General features: G+C 43.1%; 1 protein-coding gene across 1 annotated transcript in view; it reads right to left on the reverse strand.

The window, feature by feature from the left end:
* The window catches only part of UGCG (UDP-glucose ceramide glucosyltransferase), a 32,130-nt gene extending 15,178 nt beyond the window's left edge, over positions 1–16,952 (reverse strand). The window contains exon 1 of the mRNA XM_080637111.1: positions 16,827–16,952. Within this exon, the coding sequence (XP_080493237.1) occupies positions 16,827–16,924 (98 nt within the window). The 5' untranslated portion in view covers positions 16,925–16,952. The remainder of the gene's footprint in view (positions 1–16,826) is intronic.
* Between the last annotated feature and the right edge of the window lie 5,887 nt (positions 16,953–22,839).

The raw sequence follows: 22,839 nt of genomic DNA on the forward strand, positions 1-22,839 counted from the left end.
ACTCACCCACCAACCTAACAACTGTGTCACATCCAAAACAGAGAAGAGCAGAAATGGACAGCTGGGGACAAGTGGACAGGACATAAGAGGAAGCCCTAATGTTACTTGTGGTATGACAGCAACTGTAATTAAAAAACAATTAACATGTCATTTGGTCTTGATAAAATGATCAGGGGAAGTAGGTAAGTCTGAAAGAAGGAAATGGTAGGTAAGATTCAGGTGCCCACTTTGTAATACAGACTTCTTATGGCTGTTTGCCCACAGAGAAACAGCCATAGGTCTGTGCATGCCTACAAAAAAATAAAACAAAAATGTTTTTCTACTATGTAATCCTACTGTCTGGATACTAGAAGCTTATATTGAAAAGTATGCTGCAATTGGTTACAGCTTCATCACATCCCAGCTGAGGGTAGAAGGCAGACTAAACAAATGTAAGCTAAAAAAAAAAAACAAACCAAACCAAAAAAACCAAAACACAAAAAACCTCAGAATAGGTAACACACTGAAATCACAATGGGTAGTTGAGAGAAAAGGTATGATTTAAATAAAAACCTTAAAAAACTTAAAAAAAAAATCCTTCAAAATAGTAAAAGTCAAATCTTTTATAAAAATAAATAAATAAATAAATAATTTAAATTAAAGGTCTTGAGATGGAACTGATCAAGAAAGAACCTAGATTATGGTCATTGTTATTTTTCAAAAAATGAATGTTCTCAGAAAACAAATATCAATTTGATCTTCCAGTTTTGGGAAGTGGTAGGTCAATCACTGGCTCGTAATAAAGACAAACAAAATCATGCAACGCAGAACACAGCGATCTTATCTAGTGCTAGTTAACATTTTGAATTCAAAATCTTCAAGACAGCAGGAATTTAAGAAGCACCTTCCAAAAATTGTCACTAAAGTCACATCCAGTGGATGTAATCTATAATTTGATACAGCCCTTTCCTAAAAGGGGTTGTGTTAAACTTTTCAAACATGTTTTGGAGTTTTAAGTAGAAAAAGAACCCTTATCTTTCAGAAAGAAAAAGCAAAACACGAGAATTCAACTTAAAATCAGTAAACACTCCCTTTTTTAACCTAGGAAATTCCTCTCCTATTCCCCTGACCTGTCCCACACCTGAACAACAACAGAGAAACAAACAGGGTCCCATACAACAGATTGTAGTTAAAACTGAAAAAATGGGAATTCTGTTACTGTCCAAATCCTAGACAGTTTATAATTTAGCAAGCTTAAGTGAAATGTGCTCAACAAAAACACTGCAAGTTATCCACAACACAGCCATTACTAATTGTACTGAGAATTAAAATAAACACACAGCTTTTCCTTGCAGTCTATCTGCAAGCTGCTATCAAAATAGCAATTTGTTGCCCATTTCTGCTTTCCCACACCCTCAGCCTACTGGTGGCTATAAAGTAGTCAGCACCACAAGATAAATTGCTCAGCCTGCTGATCAAACACAGAACTATCCCACAGAAAAAGCCAGTTTGCTGATCTGAGTCACCACGCAGCCACATGCTTGCGAAAGGCAGATTAGAACAGCAGAAATGTTTAGAAAGGTGTAGCAGTAGGAGAGGATGTGGATTATCCTTTTGACTATCAAAACAAGAGCCACTGAGGAATAAAAAGAGAAAGGCTATTTGAACAGACTCCTTGCAACAAACATTATGCAGCTTCAGAGAACTGTGTCCAACACAAAAACATCTCCAGGGTAGCAGTAACTCTGGACCAGACAAACCAGACGGCTTTTAGTACAATACCAAGCCCTCAATGTTAAGTATGGGATCTTTTAAAAGACAAAGCTTTAGAACATTTTTACTGAAGGACTATTCAATTTGTTTTTCTGACACTTTGCAAATATATAGGATCAAAATAGCTTAGTCGTATTAATTCCACAAGGCACAAGTTTAAATGACATCATTTGCTAAATATTAGATAATGTGCTTCCTACAGACCCCAAGTTGCTGCTTACTGTTCCCTTTGTACCAGAGATCTCCTGCTACTCATCAACATTTTTCCAGTTTCTTCTTTTTAAAAGCTTCCAAAACATTTAACTGCCAATAAAAGAATTATGTTAACAACTGAAGAGAATCTACATTATCACAAAGCAGATACCACGCCAATATCTTTTCCTTAATTTTCAGTAGATGGCAGGCTATTTTTTATTAACGAACCTTCAAGTGTTTTCAGAGCACAAAACAGCATACCACTGAAGCAGAAACCTTGCTCAAGCACACAAGTTCAAACACACAGTCCCAAGGCCTGTTACTCCCAGTTGAGGCAGAAAAAAAAGCCATAAACCTTGTCTGGACCTCATAGTTGACAGTGAGATGGTATTGAGTGACAGAGCCCTGGAACAGGTTGCCCAGTGGGGTTGTGAAGTCTCCTACATTGGAGATATTCAAGCCCCGGCTGGACAAGTTCCTGTGTGATGTACTCTAGGTTACCCTGCTCTTGGAGGGGGGTTGGACTAGATGATCTTTTGAGGTCCTTTCCAACCCTCGGGATTCTGTGATTCTGTGATCACTGCCCTCATGCTGCAAATGCCTTTAAGAGCTTGGATAAACTTCCTATAAGGAACATCAGAAATTAAAGAAAGAATTATTAAAAAACCAACAAACAAACCTTTGAAAGAAAATGTTCAGTTAAAGTAACCCTTCTATAAGCAAAACCATATGTGACAGCATTTCAGAAGGGCTCTTTGTGTGTGTGTGTGTGTGTGTGTGTGTGTGTTTCCAACAGATATAAACAAAGAAGACTAACTCGGTAAGTTTCACTAAAAGACAAAAAAAACCCAAAACAACCCAAACCACAACACACAATATCTGATTCAAAAAAACCCATTTACCTCCTTCACCACTACAAAATCTACCTAAAACAATCTCATTGGAAATGCAGACTTAAACGTATGTATCATCTCTTAAAAATGCTTAAAAGGAAGTGTGCAATCTTAATTTGAAATATCTCAATTATTTCAAAAGGTTAACAGGTGCAATCCTAGGCACTGTATTTCAACCACCCATAGTACATCAGCACGTGATGTAGTCAGCATAGAAGAGAGGGGGAAAAAAGCAGGAAAAAAAAAACCCCAAACTCCTGTAGCCTGAAAATCGATCTACTCCTCCCTCCCCTCTAACCTATCATAGAGATCTTGATAATGAAGGAAGAATTTCTCATTTTCTAATTGCTACTCCTGTTATTATTAACAAACAATAGTTCAAAAGGTTGTCAAGAAGGAGATAAGTCTGAAAGTCTTCTACCTCTTTTGAACCCAGAATCTTACTTCAGCAAGGCTGGCAAGGCCAGCTGGTCAAGGAAGGTAATTCTACCCCTCTACTCCACTCTCACGAGACCCCACCTGCATGCTGCATTCAGCTCTGGGGCCCCCAACACAAGAGTTTAATGGTTTTAAACTGAAAGAGGGTAGATTTATATTAGGTATTAGGAAGAAGCTCTTTTCTGTGAGGGTGGTGAGACACTGACAAAGGTTGCCCAAAGAAACTGTGGGTGTCCCATCCATGGAAGTGTTCAAGGCCAGTTTGGACAGGGCTTGGAGCAACCTGGACTAGCGGAAGGTGTCCCTTCCCATTGCAGGAGAGTGGAATTTGAGGATCTTTAAGGTCCCTTCCAACCCTAACCATTTATATTCTATAATTTAAGCTAAAGTAGTATTTCAGAGCAAGTGCTTAGGATATCTCACAGTATCACAGTATGTTAGAGATTGGAAGGGACCTCAAAAGATCATCTAGTCCAATCCCCCTGCCGGAGCAGGAATACCTAGATAAGGTTACACAGGAATGTGTCCAGGCGGGTTTTGAATATCTCCAGAGAAGGAGACTCCACAACCCCCCTGGGCAGCCTGTTCCAGTGTTCTGTCACCCTCACTGAGAAGAAGTTTCTTCTCAAGTTTAAGTGGAACCTCTTGTGTTCCAGTTTATACCCATTACCCCTTGTCCTATCGTTGTTTGCCACTGAGAAGAGCCTGGCTCCATCCTCGTGACACTCCCCCTTTATATATTTATATACACTAATAAGGTCATCCCTCAGTCTCCTCTTCTCCAAACTATAGAGACCCAGCTCCCTCAGCCTTTCCTCATAAGGGAGATGCTCCACTCCCTTAATCATCTTAGTTGCCCTGCGCTGGACTCTCTCCAGCAGGTCCCTGTCCTTCTTGAACTGAGGGGCCCAGAACTGGACACAGTATTCCAGATGCGGTCTCACCAGGGCAGAGTAGAGGGGAAGGAGGACCTCTCTCGACCTACTGACCACCCCCCTTCTAATACACCCCAGGATGCCATTGGCCTTCTTGGCCACAAGGGCAGTGTTGGCTCATGGTCATCCTGCCGTCCACTAGGACCCCCAGGTCCCTCTCCCCTACACTACTCTCTAACAGGTCATTCCCCAACCTATACTGGAACCTGGGGTTGTTCCTGCCCAGATGCAGGACTCTACACTTTCCCTTGTTATATTTCATCAAGTTTCTCCCTGCCCAACTCTCCAGCCTGTCCAGGTCCTCCTGGATGGCAGCACAGCCTTCTGGCATGTCAGCCACTCCTCCCAGCTTAGTGTCATCAGCAAACTTGCTGACAGTACACTCAATTCCCTCATCTAAATCATTGATGAATATATTAAATAATACTGGTCCCAATACTGACCCTTGAGGCACTCCACTAGATACAGGCCTCCAACTAGACTCCGCCCCATAGACTACAACTCTCTGGCTTCTGTCCTTCAGCCAGTTCGCAGTCCATCTCACTACCTGATCATCCAGGCCACACTTCCTCAATTTAGCTATGAAGATGCTGTGGGAGACTGTGTCAAATGCTTTGCTGAAGTCAAGGTAGACCACATCCACCACTCTGCCATCATCCATCCACAATGTTATTTCCTCATAAAAGGCTATGAGGTTGGTCAAGCATGACTTCCCCTTGGTAAAGCCATGTTGACTGCCCCTCATAACCCTCTTATCCTTGACATGCCTTAAGATGGCACCAAGGATAAGGTGTTCCTTCACTTTCCCAGGGATGGAGGTGAGGCTGACCGGTCTATAGTTACCCGGGTCCTCCTTCTTGCCCTTTTTGAAGACTGGAGTGACATTTGCTTTCCTCCAGTCCTCAGGCACCTCTCCCGTTTCCCAAGGCTTGGTAAAGATGATGGAGAGTGGTCTAGCAATGACTTGTGCCAGTTCCCTCAGCACCCGCGGGTGCATCCCATCTGGACCCATGGATTTATGGATGTCCAGATTGACCAACTGGTCCCTAACCCATTCCTCGTCGACTAAGGCAAACTGCTCCATTGACCTGACTTCATCTGAGGTCTCAGGAATACAAGGCTCTTCAGGACTGCCTCTGGCAGAGTAGACTGAGACAAAGAAGGCATTCAATAACTCTGCCATCTCTGTGTCTTCTGTCACCAGGGCACCCATCCCGTTCACCAGTCGGCCTACCTTGCCTCTGGTGTTAGTTTTATCAGCCATGTATTTGAAAAAGCTCTTTCTGCTGTCCTTGACCCCTCTCGCCAGATTTAATTCTAAGGAGGCCTTAGCCATCCTAGCTGCCTTCCTACATCCTCTAGCAGCAGCCTTATATTCCTCCCAAGTGGCCAGCCCCTCCTTCCATGACCTATAAACTCTCCTCTTCCACTTGAGCATACCCAGCAGTTCCTTATTTAGCCACGCAGGTCTCCTGGCCCTCTTCCTTGACTTCCTACGTGTCGGGATGCTCTGCTCTTGAGCTCGGAATAAGCAATTCTTGAATGTCAACCAACTACCTTGGGCCCCTTTACCTTCAAGCAGCCTTGCCCATGGGATTTCCCCTAGCAATTGCTTGAAAAGGCCAAAGTTTGCCCTGCTAAAGTCCAGGGTTGCAATTCTACTTGCTATTCCACTGGTCCTACCACACAAGATCCTGAATTCCACCATCTCGTGGTCGCTGCAACTAAGGCAGCCCTCAACCTTTACTGCTTCGACCAGACCCTCCTTGTTAGTGAGGATGAGATCCAGCAGCGCTCCTCTCCTGGTTGGCTCATCCACCATTTGCATGAGGAAGTTATCATCCATACGCTGGAGGAATCTCCTGGACTGTGGCTGGGTTGCTGAGTAGTCCTTCCAGCAAACATCAGGGAAGTTAAAATCCCCCACGAAGACCACGGCCTGTGACTGTGAGGCTGCTCTCAGCTGCCTGTAGAAGGCCCCATCAACTTCCTCACCTTGATCTGGTGGTCTGTAACAGACATCCACAACAGTATCACCCCTGCCAGCCTGCCCCTTAATTCTCACCCACAGACTCTCAACTCGCTCGTCCTCTGTCCCTGGACGGAACTCAGTACATTGCAGCTGCTCTCGCACATAAAGAGCAACCCCACCACCCCGCCTGGCTGGCCTGTCTTTCCTGAAAAGGACATAGCCCTCCATGAGTATATTCCAGTCATGTGAGCTGTCCCACCACGTCTCTGTAATTGCCACCAGATCATAATCTCCTGACTTAACACAGGTCTCCAACTTCTCCTGCTTATTTCCCATGCTGCACGCATTGGTGTACAGGCATTTCAAGGAGGGAGCTGAGCTCACCAATTTCACCCTAGGATTATAGGAGGCCTACCAGTCTTCATCAATTCTAGAGTGTTGCCCCACTGGGGCAAGCCCAGTTACAACCCCATCCCCCTTCGAATCTAGTTTAAAGCTCTCCAAATGAGCCCTGCTAATTCTCCTCAGTAACAGCTTAGTGCGTTAACTAAAATTTGGTTTTTAGCAGCTTGATTATTCTAACAAAGTTTGCATATCACTAGAGAATTATTTTTTCTACTTCATAATAAAGTGTAGCACACTACTCACTATCAAACCAAAGGAGAAGTCACCTGGAAAGTCATTACTACACAGGCATATTGAGTCAAGACCTCAAGACAAAGCACATAAAAACTAGGACATTTGCAAATAACAAAAATGAATGTTTAACTTCATTTACAGGTTTGTTCTCATGGACTGTACTGTTGACAAATCTGAAATAAGCCCTACCAAGGGGTGAAGAGGGACACAGGACTGGGGACCAAAAGAGTCTTTTGTTACAAAGAGGTGTTTCTGAAGAGGAAGACGATAATTCACAGGGTCTAAGTGGACCAAACCAACTACCAGCACAAACTGACAACAAAGATACATTATTAGTTATCCTACTGTTTTAATGAAAAAAAGACTGGTCCAGTACAAGCACCTATCAAGTGTTCAAAATCTGCTTTAAGAAATGCAATTCCAAAGCAAAATTCAGAAGTAGCATTGCCAAGACAGTCCTAATCTTCCACTTAGTACAATGCTTCACTTTGACTCTTTTATCTTTGCCAGCACTTGTAAACGTGTTTTTACCTTATCTGTCCAAAGGACAGCATAAGACTTCCTTTATGCATACTAGAACTTCAATAATTTAACTCAAGGTATGAATTCACCAGTTACGAGAAGGTATGGTCTCACCTAGGTCATCATCAACTATTCTTAAAAGTAACATATTTAAGAAAATGAAAGACTGATCACCTCATAATTTGCAAAAAGAAAAGCTTTTTTTATTTTTTTGCTCTACAGCAAAACATCTCACAATAAAGTAATTTCTTTCATACCTTAGTCTTCAGCAAAATGCAAAACCAATACTAAGTGTGCCAAAACCACAGAACTTCATTTCAGTTATAATAAATTTTAAAAATCCCAGTGAACTCTGACACCAACAGCTGGCATTATGCAATTCCCAGGAAGTGATGGACACAAATACTGGTGTGTGCTCTAGTAAACCAGTAAAACTAGTTACATACTTTGCATGCCACAGAGCAGTTCTGACAGAAATTTCACAAATTAAAGTCACTTATCTACCACTTTACCCCTCCAGCTTATAAAAAAAAAAAAAAGTTACATCTTCATGGAAACATGATTCATGTAAAGCCACAGCTTCTTTAACCTCTGAAATCTTCATGTCCTGACAAAAGCTGGCAGAAAGATTTTATTCTTCCTCATCCCATTGTTCAGCTTCTTCCACTTCAGCTGACATACAGGGCTGGGTGCTTTTTTGCCCTCCAAATGTTCCACATGCTTCACTCACCCAACCCATTTCTGTCTTACATACTCTAAATTTTAGTCTTCTATCTTCCCTGTCCACACAAACAGATGGGACAAGTGGGCTTTAAAACCAAGCCACATCTATTGCACCATCTCCCACCATCCAGTCTGTTACAATTTCTCTCCTTAAATTTCACTAGACAGTCTTTAATCTAGGCTTTGGTTCATAGATTGGATCATTCATGTTCAAACTTGCTACTACTCTCCTGTCACCCCAAAGTTTATAGGTTGTGTCTTATCCTCCTGAGTCACACTTAAAAAATTGGCCTTCCCTAGCTGCCTCCAAAATTATGGGGTTTCTCTCACATTATCACCCTCAGATTTCTGGTTCTGCACCATTTTGCTTTCCCTAATTACTAATCTTGTAATACAGAAACTCTCATTCAACCATAATTTTTGTATAACTAAAAAATTGACTCCTGCTTTCTCCAGATTTGTCTTCCCTTAAAAACTACCCACAGATAAGTCTTGCAACTACACAGTGTCCAGTAAATTCCAAATTGTTTAAAATAAGCAACATACACAACTTACATCCTCCACACAATCTCCTTCTCAGTGTGCTGCTCCATAATAGTCCAGTCAGCAGCCTGCCTGTCATCTTTCACAAAATCGCAGAACAGAGGTTGGAAGGCACCTTTGGAGATCAGCAACTCCAACCCTCAGGCTCAAAGTGGGGTTCCCTAGAGTAGGTTGCTCAGCAACATCCAGTCAGCCTTTCTTGTTTCCAAGGATGGAGCCTCCACAACCTCTTTGGAAAGCCCATTCCAATGTTCAGTCATGAAAGTCTTCTTTTGTTCAAAATGAGAGTCTTCCATTTGAAGAGGCTTGTTGCCTCTTATCCTGTCACTGAGCACCACTGAGAGAGTGCTGCCCCACCTTCCTTACAGCTGTCAACCCCCCAAGAAATCAGGTATTTACACAAATTGATGGGCTGCCCCCAGGCCTTCTCCAGGCCGAACAGTCCCAGCTCTCAGACCCTCCTTGCATGTCAGGTACCACAGTCCCACCATCACCTCTGTAACCCAAACCAGACTTGCTCCAGTGTATCTACGTTTCTCATACTGGGGAACCCAAAACTGCACTGCACTCCAGATACAATCTTATTGGAGCTGCACAGAGGCAAAGGATCACCTCCCTCAATCTGCCAGCAATGCAGTGCAGGATGCTGCTGGCCTTCTTCACCACCACATGCATGTTGCTGTTCACAGTCAAACTGGCATCCACCAGCACTCTCACAGGTCCTTTTCTGCCAAGCTGCTTTCTAGCCAGTCACCCCTCAGCCTGTGCTGCTGCCATGTGCCAGAGTTGGCATTTTCCTTAGTTGAGCTTCATAAGGTTCCTGTCAGACCATTTCTCCAGCCTGTCCAGGTCCTTCAGAATGGCAGCAAGCCTACCTTATATCAGTGGCATATCAGCCACTCCTCACAATTTCATGTTGTCAGAAAGCTTGCTTAAGTCCCATTCTCCAGGCCATTAATGAAGATGCCAAACACTACTGGCCCCAGCAGTTTCCATTTTTATCACAAGCTGTTACTATCTATCTATGCACTGTGCACAGAGCAGACTACTGAAATCTGGTCCAGCTTTGAGCAAGGAATGATTGGAACAGAATCTAAACAGGTATTTGCAGCCTGAAGCACTCCAATTCTTTTCACACTGCCAAAAAACCGGCTCTCACCTCTGTGTGCGTTCCCATACCCTGTCATTTTCCTGTGATCCTCCCTAATAACTTGACTTCAAATCTTTGCATTGCTATTCTTCAGATTTACCTCTGCTGCAATGCTGTCATTCACTTGCTGAGTAAAAGCAAGTGCAAGTCATCAATTTGTATGGATCCAACACTCTCAACAAGTACCTTGAGGTACATCGAAGTTCTTTTTTGCTTGCTTTTAACCCTCTAAGAATTTTTTGCAGAGAGAGGTTGCTATACAGATCATAAGCTTGCTCCACTTCCTGTTCCACATTAACAATAGATGGTTGGCTGTTATAGATCTTGTATAAGTTACCGACATCTTACATCAAGCTAGCCATTGGCTACGTAACTGGAAAATCAATTCACGCTGATGCAGACAACCTGCACAGAAAATTTAATATAAATGGTTCAAGTTCAATAAAGATTCAGCTACTGAATGAAGACAAACCCAAGAACAGACCCATCATTCTGCATGTGCTAGACATCTTCCAGCCACTTCCTGGAGAAGCTCAGTACAATCACTCTTCAGTTTTCTGTTTGCTTTGATTATCAGCAAGAGGGAAGAGTATCTCTAATCTCGGAAAACAGTATTTGTTTTATCTCCATCAAAGTCTATCAGCATGTTAAATCACTTATGCCTGGTAACACTTGACAGTAACAGGCAAGTTTTCTAAAGAAAACCTTTTAAATTAGATCTAGACTACATCCCCTCTTGGCTCCTGTTGTGACAAGACTGCCTACAAAGCACTTCCACAAACCAAAGCAAATGCAATCCTATGATGGCAAAGTGAATAACTACTACTGCTCTTAACAGCTACTTTAGCCAGTCTATTGCCAGGCACTGACAGTGGAAAATACAAGTCAGACCAAAGGAAGAGATAGTCTCACCAACAAGCAAAAACGTCAAAAGGAAATGAAAGAAGACAAGCAGAGAGGTCAGAGAGCAGAGCAGGGTAAGCCTGGACACAAATAATGGACTGAGCAGCAGGGGAGGAACAAAGAGAAAATAGGCAGACAAGACAATCAAATAGGGCCAAGAGAAAGAGAACTGTTATTTTCTTAAAACTGAAAGGTCACAATTATTATACAGTAATATATTATTAACCAAAATATCATAATTACTTCACATACATTGGCTATGAGAGAGGTTTGTTTAAGTTTGAAGTATGTTTAGAAAGCTCTTCAATATTGAAAAATTATTTCAGAAAACTTGAGTTCTATGCATCTGTGCAAACTGAATTTCCTCCTTGTATGCATGTATATTACACTAAGGCTATTAATTACTTCAGTTACATTCAGGCATTTTATGTATTTCTGAAAGTCTTGGGTTTCAGTCAGCTGACAAAGCACAATGGGCCAGGTTCATCCAAATGCCACACGAATGCAGAATTCATTATTTCTTCATTGACTACTGTAACTTATAGTCAATTAAATTACTTTAAAAAGCTAAAACCAGCAATGTATTTATCAGTTAAATGACATGCACTACTCTGCCCACTTAGACCTGGGAACCAAGACAATAAACAACTGACTGTGGATGCCTTAAAAGAAAGTGATTTACTTCAAGTGCTATAATTAAAATTGCCACTGACAACCATTACAAGAACAATGAAGATTCAAAACCAGAAGTCCATGAGTTCAGTTTTGTGGATGAGGCAAACGAACCAACAACATATAAACAGGTTAAGAGATTTACCAAACATTTCTAGGAACTCTGTGCCAGAGGCAATGCTGAGTGCAAGTCACAACAGAATGAAGTTGTCTTCCTTAACTTTAAAGTCTTTCTAGAACATATCCTCAATCCCAGAATAAAACTTTTACAACACAGTTCTACTTAGTGCTCAAGTTGAAATAATCAAAACAAGAAAAAGTTATTTAGAGAAAAAGTATAAAACCTTTCATTCATTTTTAGGCTCAAGTCCGAAGAAGTAGTAGGGAAACCAAGATCAGATTATGCTTAAATATGACATTATCTAGGTTTTGAAGGCTTCGCTTGCCACCTGTATATTAGAAAGAGGCACACCATGTTCAGAAAGCTCCCATCATTACTGAACTAGAAACATCTATTTTGAAATACAGTTAAAGCAGCAAATCCACTGTCACAAATCTTGTTAGCCAGTGATTCAGAATGACAAGATGTGTTAGAGTGCCATAAATTCCAAGAAAACAGCTTTAGCTGGTGTTGTTTCGGTTTTGGGGGTTTGTTTGTTTGGAGGTTGTTGGTTTTTTTTTTGTTTGACTGATTTGGTTTTAAGTTTGGGGTTTTTTTGGGGAGGCTGGGAGAGTGTACTTTTTCATTGATTTCACAAGACTTCTGTTCTACTTTTTGCATGCCATTAGAATGGAAGTTACTAAGAATCTTCAGGTAACTATTTTAACAGACTACTAAAATATTAAAATTTACTCCTCAATTAACTGAACAACACTTTAGCCAATACTATAAATCTTTTTTCCTTATTAGCATAACATACACATGGTCTTCCATTTCAGATCTGCATTTGGGTTTAGTTCTGAAAGTTCATTTCATTTGTCCATACAACTAGGTAATCCAGATGCTTTCAGAGCCCATAGTATCAGATAGTCTCAAACACAGATCCCTTCCCACCAGATCAGCTGGTGGCTCAACTCCAACAGAAAAGCCTATATGCAAGCAAGTAAGGGTATTAGTAAAGGTCCCAGGTTGGGTATAAAGGATAGCAAACTCTAAACAGGTCAAATAGCACAGCCTATTATGTAGGCTAATATATGCAAACAGCACTTTATCCAATTACTAGCTATAAAAACCTGCTATTTGGCCCATGTTTATTGCATCTGCTTCACTGACTCAGTATTACTGAGAGAGCACCAAACCAAGACCCATTTCATAATCACATACATTATACAATTTGTAAAGTTTGACCTTTTGACTTAACAGTGTGGCTATTTGCTTTTCATTACTTCAGGCCACCTGCTTCTTTTAAAGGAGTATGAAATCAACCCATCCTACTATACTTACTTATAAATCAAAACCATTCAAAGTGAGAAAGAGCAGCAGAGGAAAGAGGTGGCAAAAAAACCAGGTTTTGCAAATGCAATATGGAAGAACAGACATCCTTCCTCAACCAAGACCTTGCACAGTTCCTTAGGTACCCAAAAATCTACATCTTTTAAAGCAATTACAGCACAAACCAACACAGCTGAAATGCTGTCCTTAAGCTTGACACCTGCTGACAGCACCTGAAGCCGAAAAAGTTTACTTTTTTGAGTAATGTCATCTATCTACTTAATTTACACATGTTCTAAGTATTTTGCTAAATCAAACATCTAAAGTACTAATAGAAAACTACAGAAGGATAACTGCCTAGGCCACAACAGCTTTGCTGACATGTTTCATCATTACCTAAGTACTCCAGTGGCACAGATCAGCCCTTCCAACTCACCAGTTCAGCACTGCTAGACACAGTGCAGATTGAGGACAAACAGCCCCTACCACAATGACTTTAAAAATGTTAAACCAACAATACTGTCCATAAAGAGAAAATGGAAAGGCTAACTAATTTAATGTTTCTTCACCACTTCCTGTAACAGGAACAGTATTTTTCAATGCATGAAAAGTAGTACATAATTCTGTTCTAATACATCCTCGCACTGACATAAAAGGAGTTTCTCTGTAAGTTAAGACCCCCTTATACCTCAGCAGTCTAGAAAAAGGGTGCAGTATGCTGTGCCCACTATCAAGGATAGGATAGTCTCTATGGGAAAAGGGGCAGTAACAGTGTCCACCAGCATTTTCAGGCCATGACATTAATAATCACCATCTATCTGGACTCTCTTCTCTGTAAACACACTCCAGCAGTCAAAGCAAACAGTTGATTACCTCCTGCTAATTCCCTTCACTGGGGTATCTTGCTTGAAAGATCACACCATTCCATCAGACAACCACACAGGGCAGTTTTTACCAGTGGTGTAGGCTTCAAACTCACCAGATCAGTGATCTCTAGCCATCAGCTATATCCCATAGCTCCACCACTGCCACTTAAAGAACATTGCCCTGGATGGCTGCTGTAGGTGTCCAGCATTTCTTCAATTTCACTACAAGCAAAGGGCAAGTGTGTGGTCACACTATGGGGAGCAGCAATTCTGTTTCCACAGACCATAGAATGGTTTGGTTGGAGGGACCTTAAAGATCCAACCCCCCTGCCATAGGCAGGGACACCTTCCACTAGGCTGGTTGCTAAAAGCCCAGTCCAACCTGGTCTTGAACGCAGCCAGGGATGGGACATCCACAGCTTCTCTGGGGAATCTGTTCCAGTGCCTCACCATCCTCACAGTGAAAAATTGCTTCCTAATATCTAAGTCTACTCTCCTTCAGCTTAAAGCCATTCCCCTTTGTCCTGTCACTATATGTCCCTGTAAAAAGTCCCCCTCCAGACTGCCTGCATCTGCCAAAACACTATAACTGGGCAGCTCCTCCACAATAGCCTGCAACCTCAGTACAGCTTGAAATTTGGTCACTTCAGTGTTACTACCAGCTGCTCACCTTCAACCAAGGGCCACCTTTTCACACTGAACACCAAATACCCCTGTTACCACCAGCTCATTAGTCTGACAACGAAAGGCAGCTCCTGACTCTGGACCTGCTGAGATGGTAATTCAAGAAGCACATTTCTTTCCAGGGGTGCCAGGCTGGGACAAGATCACCCCAATTCTTATCCATGCCCTCCAAAGCTGGCAAGTCCATCTATGAACACATTGTTGCATTAACTTCCCATACACAATACTTAACACTTGTAACAAAAGTTCCCAGGAAAAAAAAACCAAACAACCACAACTCCTTCCACTTTTCACATCACAGCAAATATTCTGGCCCCAGGCCACACCAGATCCAGATAACTGCTGCCTGCATTCCCCGCCAATGATTGTCAATGACTGTCAAAGGCAAAACAGTCTCAACTCAGGGAATTCTACTTAAATTATTGCCAAGTAACAATCAGTTAATACTGGATTTGGTTATTAAGAAAAAAGACAACAGGCACAGTATCAGGTACCTTTCCCTCCCCACCTTTCTATCTGAACTGGTCTTATTTTCACTGCTCCTTACATTCAGCCCCTCCCAAGTTCTTCAATAGGAGGCAGGTTAGTGCATCCCAGTTATTCTGCCACATCTTGCTTCTTACTCATTTTCCCCCTCTGCTGGTTGCTTCTTAACTGTTACTCTGCTCTAGTACATGTACCTGCTCTGGAGTGACTTACCTAGAGGTTGCTTTCCCTTTGCCGGGGTCTCTGCCCCAGTTTGGGTCTACTACAGGCTGCAGTCTCCTCAGGGCTGAGTCACTGCAGGCTGGAGTTCCTTAGGATGTCTCCAACCCAGAATGGGTTCCCCACAAGTACAGTCCCTTCAGGCGTATCTATACTTGCTCTGTCATGGCTTACCTGCAGCCCACAGTCAGTTCAGGAGTGTCACAGGTCTTCTGTGCAGCTTCCACAGTTGTCAGCCCCTTTGAAGATATAGCTCCTGAGATATGGACTGCCCAGCAATATCTCCTTCCTCTGATTATCTTCTGTTCTCTCCTCCCCTATCTTGGTGTACCTCATTCTTCTCCCTCCTGTTTATATTCTCCCATGTCTTCCCCCATACCTCCACTTGCATCTCCTGCCCCTCACAGCTGCCACTCTTTCTTAAAGATTTATGAGCAGCAGCACCACACATGCTCATCTGATAGGTTGAGGTTTTAGCATGCCATGGGCTGTTTTCATCAGCTTCAAAGCAGCCTAGAATCATTTGTGCCCACAGCAGCCCATGGTCCCTTTTCCCACCAGGCACCCTTGCAGTAGTGAAATCCTGACGTTTGTGCTCAAGACAACCCCATTGTCAAGAATTAATTATTCAAGTTAATTATAAGATTTAAAGGCAACAGAACTACAGTACAGAAAAGTTATTAGAGTTTGTAAGTGATTTCACTTAAAAAAAAAAAAAAAAAAAAAAAGACCAAGGCATCTATGGCAAAGGGCAGCAGAAGCAAATCTCTAGCATCCATGAATTCAAGAAGAGCTCTGCCTTCAACAACGACAGGGGTTTATCACAGATACCTATCAAATATATGTGGGACAGCAAGAAAGGAGAAAAGACAAGCACAAGCAAAACAAACAGAAATTCAGATATTTTCTAATCCTTGTGGTGATGCAACGGTCCTTTTATTTAAGGGAGTAAATGGTCTTCTACTACAAGAAAGGCACGTTCTTAATCCTTTCCCCACATACCCCCAGCCAATTCCTCTGCCACACTCAAGTGGGAATCTGCTTCGTTTGTCAGCCATCAAAACACAAACTCTTAAAGCATTTTTCCTTGGAGTTCTCCAAGAAGGGACTGAACACACTGTATATACTTTTTACTAGTAGTAGTATTATTTCTCAGAAAGAAAAGTGTACTTCGCTAAAATTCTGTATGGTCAGCAGAGAGTACTGTGCTACTTCTGTTGTTCTCCTGTCGCTCCGCTGCACAGTAAAAAAAAAAAGCACACATTTTATTACTGCTGTGCACGTTACTCTCCCACCATCGGCAGAGGAGCCTCACTTTATAGGTGTATCAGCAAACAGCAACCCTCTAGCCTTCCCTAGCAGCGCTAAAGGCAAAGGAACAAAGATCGCAGTGCAAAAACGGGGGCAGAAGCAGACAAAGAACGGGTTTTACCCAAAGACCGATAGCAAGGTCCCAGCCGTGCCCTCACCACAGCTGCCCCGGCCCCCGTACGCGCCGGGAGCTGCAGGCGGCGGTCGCTCCCCACACGCCAGCCCGCAGGTGTGCCCCTCCAGTCCCACGCCGGGCCAGGGCGGCGAGAGGCTCCCTGAGCCTGACACCGGCGGAGGAGCGCGAGGAAGACGTGCTGCCGTCCCGCAGAGAACACGGTGCGGCGGTGAGGGTGGGGGGGAAAGGGCCCGCTGCCCCGGTCTTCGGCGGCGGGGCCGCACTTGGTGCGATGGCGGGCGGGTGGGGGGGGGAGAGGGATGAGGGAACAACGCCGGCCCCATGCCCCCCTTCCTCGGCCGCGGCCCGCGCTTACGTGTAGATAATAGACATGAAGTGCATGAGCCAGAGCACGACGAAGAGGATGAGCCCGAAGATGGCGAGTCCCTCCAGGGCCAGGGCCAGCACCGCCATCCCCGGGGCGCGGCGGCCCAAACGGCAGCCGGCAGCGGAGCGGGAGCGAGGTGAGGGAGGGTCGCTCAGCGGCCTGCCGGCTTGCGGGCAGGCGGTGTTGGTCGACGCGGTGGTGTTCGAGGCGGTGGTGTTCGAGACGGTGGTGTCTGCGGCGGTACCCCCGCCTGCCGCTGTGCTAGTTCGCCAGCCCCTACGCCTCCCGCCGCTCTCACACCAACTAACCGCCCGGCCGGCCTGCCGCCCGCCCCCGCCTTTCTGTCAGGCGCAGGCCCCACCCGCTCGCGGCTACCCCGGGGAGGCGGGGCGGGGCGGGGCGGTGGGTCACGAGGCTGCGGTGGGGCGGGCCGTTAGACCCGTTACCGAGCCGTTCCCGCGTGGGGTGGGGCTCGGGTCGCCCCGCCCCGCTGGCGGCTGCGTGACCTTGCGGGCGTCCCGCGCGAGGTGGCGGTACCAGGGGGATGGTGGGGAGATGTCGTGGTTGCTGCAGCTGAGCCGCCGAGAAATGCTGTGGGAGCGGCGGGGCCCTCGCTCCTTGTGCTCAAACTTTGCCCTTGGGTTTTAGAAACGCTCCCTGCCCTGCAAAGGCCTTACCGCCGCAGTTGAGGACTGGAGCCATTTATCCGCAGGAACGGCGCTCTGGGCAGCCGAGCTCGTCTGGCACAGATGGGCTGATAGAGCAGTGTAGCCCTTATTATTCATTTGTTTTGAATCGGAAAGTTTTCTCTGTCATTGTGAATGCCGCAGGGAAGGATTGCTATTTGCAGCATAGGTGTGCATCTGTAAGTCGATGACGGTGCTGATCCCCCTGAGTCAGAGCCGCCGTCAGAGGACTGGGGTGATGCCAGCGGTCACACCACAGCTGCCATCAGCTAGCCTGTGCAGTGGGAACGCAGCCCGGCGACTACCAGCCTTGGCTAGGTTTGGGTTAGCTCCCACTCTAATGGACGAGTGTTGCTAATCATAGCTAATCGTTTAAGCCATGTAGTCTTGCCTTTCTTTTGTTAACAGTATTTTTAGGAATTCCTACTAATGTAATGTTGCCCCCTGTTCTGAGGGGATTCATGTGAAGAAACTGCCCAGCACTTCTGCTCAGCTTACACAGTTCACACTAGTGTTTTGGATACAGGGTCAAAAATGTAAAATTTATCTCTTCTGCTGATTGTGTAATTGGCAAACATACATTGCATTAACCTTTTTAAATTTAACTTTTATTAATCTCGAGTATGCTGTGGGAAGATAAAATTACCTGAGTACCTGAGCCTGCAAACTGAGCTTGCCAGGTGCAGGTTAGTTCTAGTGTGGAAGAAGCATAGCCATACAATAAGAGATTGTGGTTACCTGTATGAGAGAAGGTATGCTTTTTCCTTAGGACTCTGAGCCAGTAGCACATGGTGAACATTGAAGTGTATGCATACTCTCCAACGCATTTTTTTTTTCTCCCATAGCTATCATTAATTTTACTATTAACCAGGTGAAGGAGTGTTCATAAGTTCTGCTTAAGAATTCAGTCATAGTTTTATAAAGTCACCATAGTGCTTTAAAACTGTAGAAGAATTTGGTTTCAGGGTAGTGCTAGTTGTGTAAGAGAAGTTAGGATGTAGAGACTTAAAGGCAGCTTACTGTCAGAAAAGCTGGGATCTCACATGATGAGATAGGAAATTGACTAAATAAAAATATAATTTAAAGCACAATTTAAAATTGAAAGCAAAAAGCTACTGATACGTCTGGTAAGAACAGGTGAGGTATCAGTTCATCCTAGAGCAAACACTGCCTGTGTTGTCTTAGTTCCTGCTTAATGTTAGTTCCCATGTAAATAATGGTGGCCAGCAACATACCTTTACACTGGCTTCTGTGTTTCCTTAGTAAAACTTAATGAAAACAAAGTTATCAAGTAAAACAAATGACCTTAATTTTCAAACTCCCCTATCACAGATTGTGTCCATTTCTCATTTGTAACTGAAAGTGGCAGTCAGTTTTTCATTTTTCTACTTGTTCCTGCAGTTACAGTCTTAACAATATCATTTATATTGACTTAAGGTCGCTCAGGGAGCTTTATATACATTTTTTAGCTATTATTTGGTTGTCATGCTCCATTTTGGCACAGTCACAAGACTAGTCTAGCCAGAGAATTACTAACTGATATGTATGCATCATCAGGCTATAGCTGATTTAACCCTTGTTGGATTGCATCTCTCTTGCAAGGCAGAAACAGCCTATGCAAAACAGCATCTTGCATTAAAATATGACAGCACAGTGAATACAGAAAGACTGGGGCCTGTCTTTACTAGTCAGTTGAGCAAATAATCACAGTTTGTTAAACTTTTTCTGATTTTGAAGAAGTATTGAACTGAAGAAATAAAGTTTCTTTATCCTAAAAGGTGTTTGCCTGGGAGATTATGTTGACGTGCTGCTTATTTTGCAATAGCTAGGGTCAATGGCTACATGCAAACAAACTTAAATAAAATGAATAAAGGTTATTTAACCTGCTGCCGTACTTCAACAAACCATACTGCTGAATGAACAGTCCTCAAACAATATTACACAGGAAAATGCCACAGTAGTGTAAATACCTTTGGTTTAGCAAAGGACCTATCTTCCTGCCATCCTCTCTGGGACAGCATTCTGTCCTCCTGGCTTTGTTGTATGTGGAGAAAGAACTTCTCTTTCATGACGGGTTTAAGGTAAAAATCTGCAACACCCAACACCAAGGACAATGCCTGGTTTAGAAGAGGAAGCTCCTGTATATTTCCAAGAGATTCTTTTGGAGCATGGTGAAGGAAAGTCAGGTAGGATAAGGCCTTTGATCTGAGCAACTTCTCTAGTCAAACGCTGCCACACGGATTATTTAAGCAAGTATATTAAGCTCAGTGGAGGAGCAAATAATAAAGGTTCCCTGAAACAAGGGACCATCTGGAGCTGTGACAGTTTAGTGGTAGAGGACATGCTCCTGGTCTTTCCTCTGTTAGTGTGGAGTGTAGTGATTGGCAGAGAGCAGTGTTCTTCAGATAGTGCAGATCTGAAAGATGCCTAGTCATGCCTTGGAGGCATGATACGCCCTGCTGCTTTAATCAGATCCTTTGGACTTATGCTAGTGTATACTGCGTTTAAACTAAAAACAAACAAACAACCTCCCATGTGCTATAGAGCTACTGTTCTTGGTTCATTCATCATTTTTCAAAAATATCGAGTTTAGTTAGGAGTGTTTTGAGTGTAGCTTTGTTGCAGACTGAAAAAGATTCATTTAGTAGAAATCTGCTTCCTAAGGGTCCTACATGGCCTAGTTGTGAGATTTGTTGTTCTGGCAGCAAAAAAATGATGCAATATGAACACCCTAATGTAATTTTGAATGGATAAAAGGGATATGTATATTTAGATCATGAACTAAAGAATGTTAGTGAGTTAACCTGTATACCAGTGTTGGTTCTGAGAAGACCATGGAAACCAAAACCACAAAAGTTTCTTTTGTTAGTATATCTGTAGAAACTTTTAACCCCTACACAGACTTTTCAGTTTCCTTCTAAACCATCAGAGTTTCTGGTGAAAACCATTGTTTACATAAGCTTTGGAGAGAGAAAACTGTGATTTAGTTCTCCATCTTCAGATAGTAAAGCAGTTTGTTGCCAGTTAAAAATATATTTAAAATCCACTGAAATGCTATTTCCCAGCTTGTACGTGCCTTTGTGCAGTAGTATTTTCAAGCATACACCGCACAGCTCATGTTACTACTACTTTTTCTGGTCAGAATATCACGGAGGTTCTGGATAAATGCAAGGCAAGAACAAATTAGCTTTCTCTTGCCTATGCGCATTTTCTTTATGAAAATATGGAAATAAGGGGACAGACCGTGTAAGTTTTCCCTGTTCATAATGATTAGATCCATTCCTGCATCTGCAGTCTGAAACTGCTTGGTAAAATACCTTATTATAAATGGAATATGCACTGGTAGGAATTGTGTGTCTTTGAGACCTTTGAAACAAAGTTTTAAGTTTTAATAATTTCAGCTCTGAAAAGTCTGCCTCCAAGGCCAAGCAGGATGTTGGGTAGGTATGAATAACCTTTTATTAAAGTTCCTTTTTTGTTCCTTTTTTTTTCAATTAATTCAAAGAAATGTATATATTACTGCTCAGCATGTTTGTTATTATACAGATGCCTTGTAGCTTCCTCTTGTTTAAATCTCCTTTGTTTATTAAGAAGTTGGATTTGATATAGAAATGTACGCCATTGCTCTCTGTCTGTTAGTCTTCCTGCCTAAGTGAGTTCAGAATTTTATTTAAGTTTTGGAACTTGTAAATACTGAGGAAAAGTCTGTCTAGAAATAGGAAGAGAGAGAGACCAACTTATTGGACAGCTGTGCCTGTGTCTTTGTTATTTGGCAGTTATGAGCTATCTAATCAGCATATGTAAAGTGGCCCATGAGGTTTAACAAATGCAGTCCTGTGCTAACCATAGCACAGGCTGTCTCTTTTCTGCTTGATTGTCTCAACAAATCAAACACCAGAAATATTAGGCACCAGAGCTTTTACAAATGCCCAGGAATGGAAAAAGATATACCTGCAGCTGGCAGTGAAACCTTGAAGTACAAATCTATGAGGAATGAGGCTTCGCTATTTTTGATCTTCAGAAATCTTTTTGTAAGAGAATGTGAAAGCACTTAAAAAAAAAATCTAAACATTATTGTAAGACCACCGCAAATGTTTCAGTTACATGGTATTTTTCTTGAGAAACTGATCCAGGTCTACACTAACCTGTAAACCTCCCTTCCTTGTGAAAGCAGTTATGCATATGCGTATGCATAAATAATTTCACAGAGTCACAGAATAGTTGAGTTTGGAAGAGACCTCTGGAGATCACCTGCTCCAAGCTACTGTGCAAGCAGGTTTAACTAGAGCAGTTTGCCCTTCAGAATTTATCTCCATCTTCACTGCTCCCCCGCCATGCATTTGTGCACATAGGTAACATTCCCCTGAGCCTTCTCTTCTCCAGGCTGCACAATCCCAGCTATCTCAGCCTCTTCTCATATGTCAGATGCTCCATTCCCTCCATCATCTTTATGGTCCTTAGCTGGACTCACTCCACTATGTCTGTGCCTCTTCTGTAGTGGTAACGCACATACCAATGCAAGCCAGGATGCTGTTGGCCTTCTTTGTAAAAAGGACACATTCCTGCTTATTGGTCAGCTTTGTGTCCACTAGCACCCTGCATCCTTCTCTGCAAAGCTGCTTTCCAGATGGTTGGCCCTCAGTGTGTACTGCTGCCTGGGATTGTTCCCCCCCCCAGTGTACGACTTGGAGTTTTGTTTTCTTGAACTTCATGTGATTCCTGTCAGTCCGTTCCTCAAGCCTGACTAATTCCCCCTGAATGGCAGCCCATTGTTATCAGAATGTTATCAGCCTCTTCTCCCCATTTTGTATGATTTGCAAACTTTCTGAGAGTGCACCCTGTCATTAATGGAGATGTCAAGCAGCACTGGTTCCACTATTGATCCCTGATGCACTGAATGGTGACTGGACTCCAGCTGGACTTCTTGCTGCTGATCACAAGGCTTGGAGCCAAGTGTTCAGCCAACTTTCTGTCTACCTCACCATACCTTTATCTAGTTCATTTCTTGTCAGTTTGTCTATGAGGACATTATGAGAGACAGGGTTGAAAGCCTTGCTAAGGTTTAGATTCACAACATTCAGATATCACCAAACCAGTCATCCGGTCATAGAAGGCTATCAGGTAGGTTAAGTGTAATTTCCCCTGCGCAAATCCATGCTGACTACTCACAATCACCTCTTTGCTCTTCATATATTTAGAAATTACTTCAGGATTAGTTGATCCATCACCTTCACGGTGGTTGAGGTGAGGCTAATAAGCCTACGGTTTCCTGGCTCTGACTTCTTGCTCTTCTGGAAAACAGGAGGGACATTTTC

Source organism: Psittacula echo, assembly GCF_963264785.1.
Source record: "Psittacula echo genome assembly, chromosome: Z".
Classification (NCBI taxonomy): Eukaryota; Metazoa; Chordata; class Aves; order Psittaciformes; family Psittacidae; genus Psittacula; species Psittacula echo.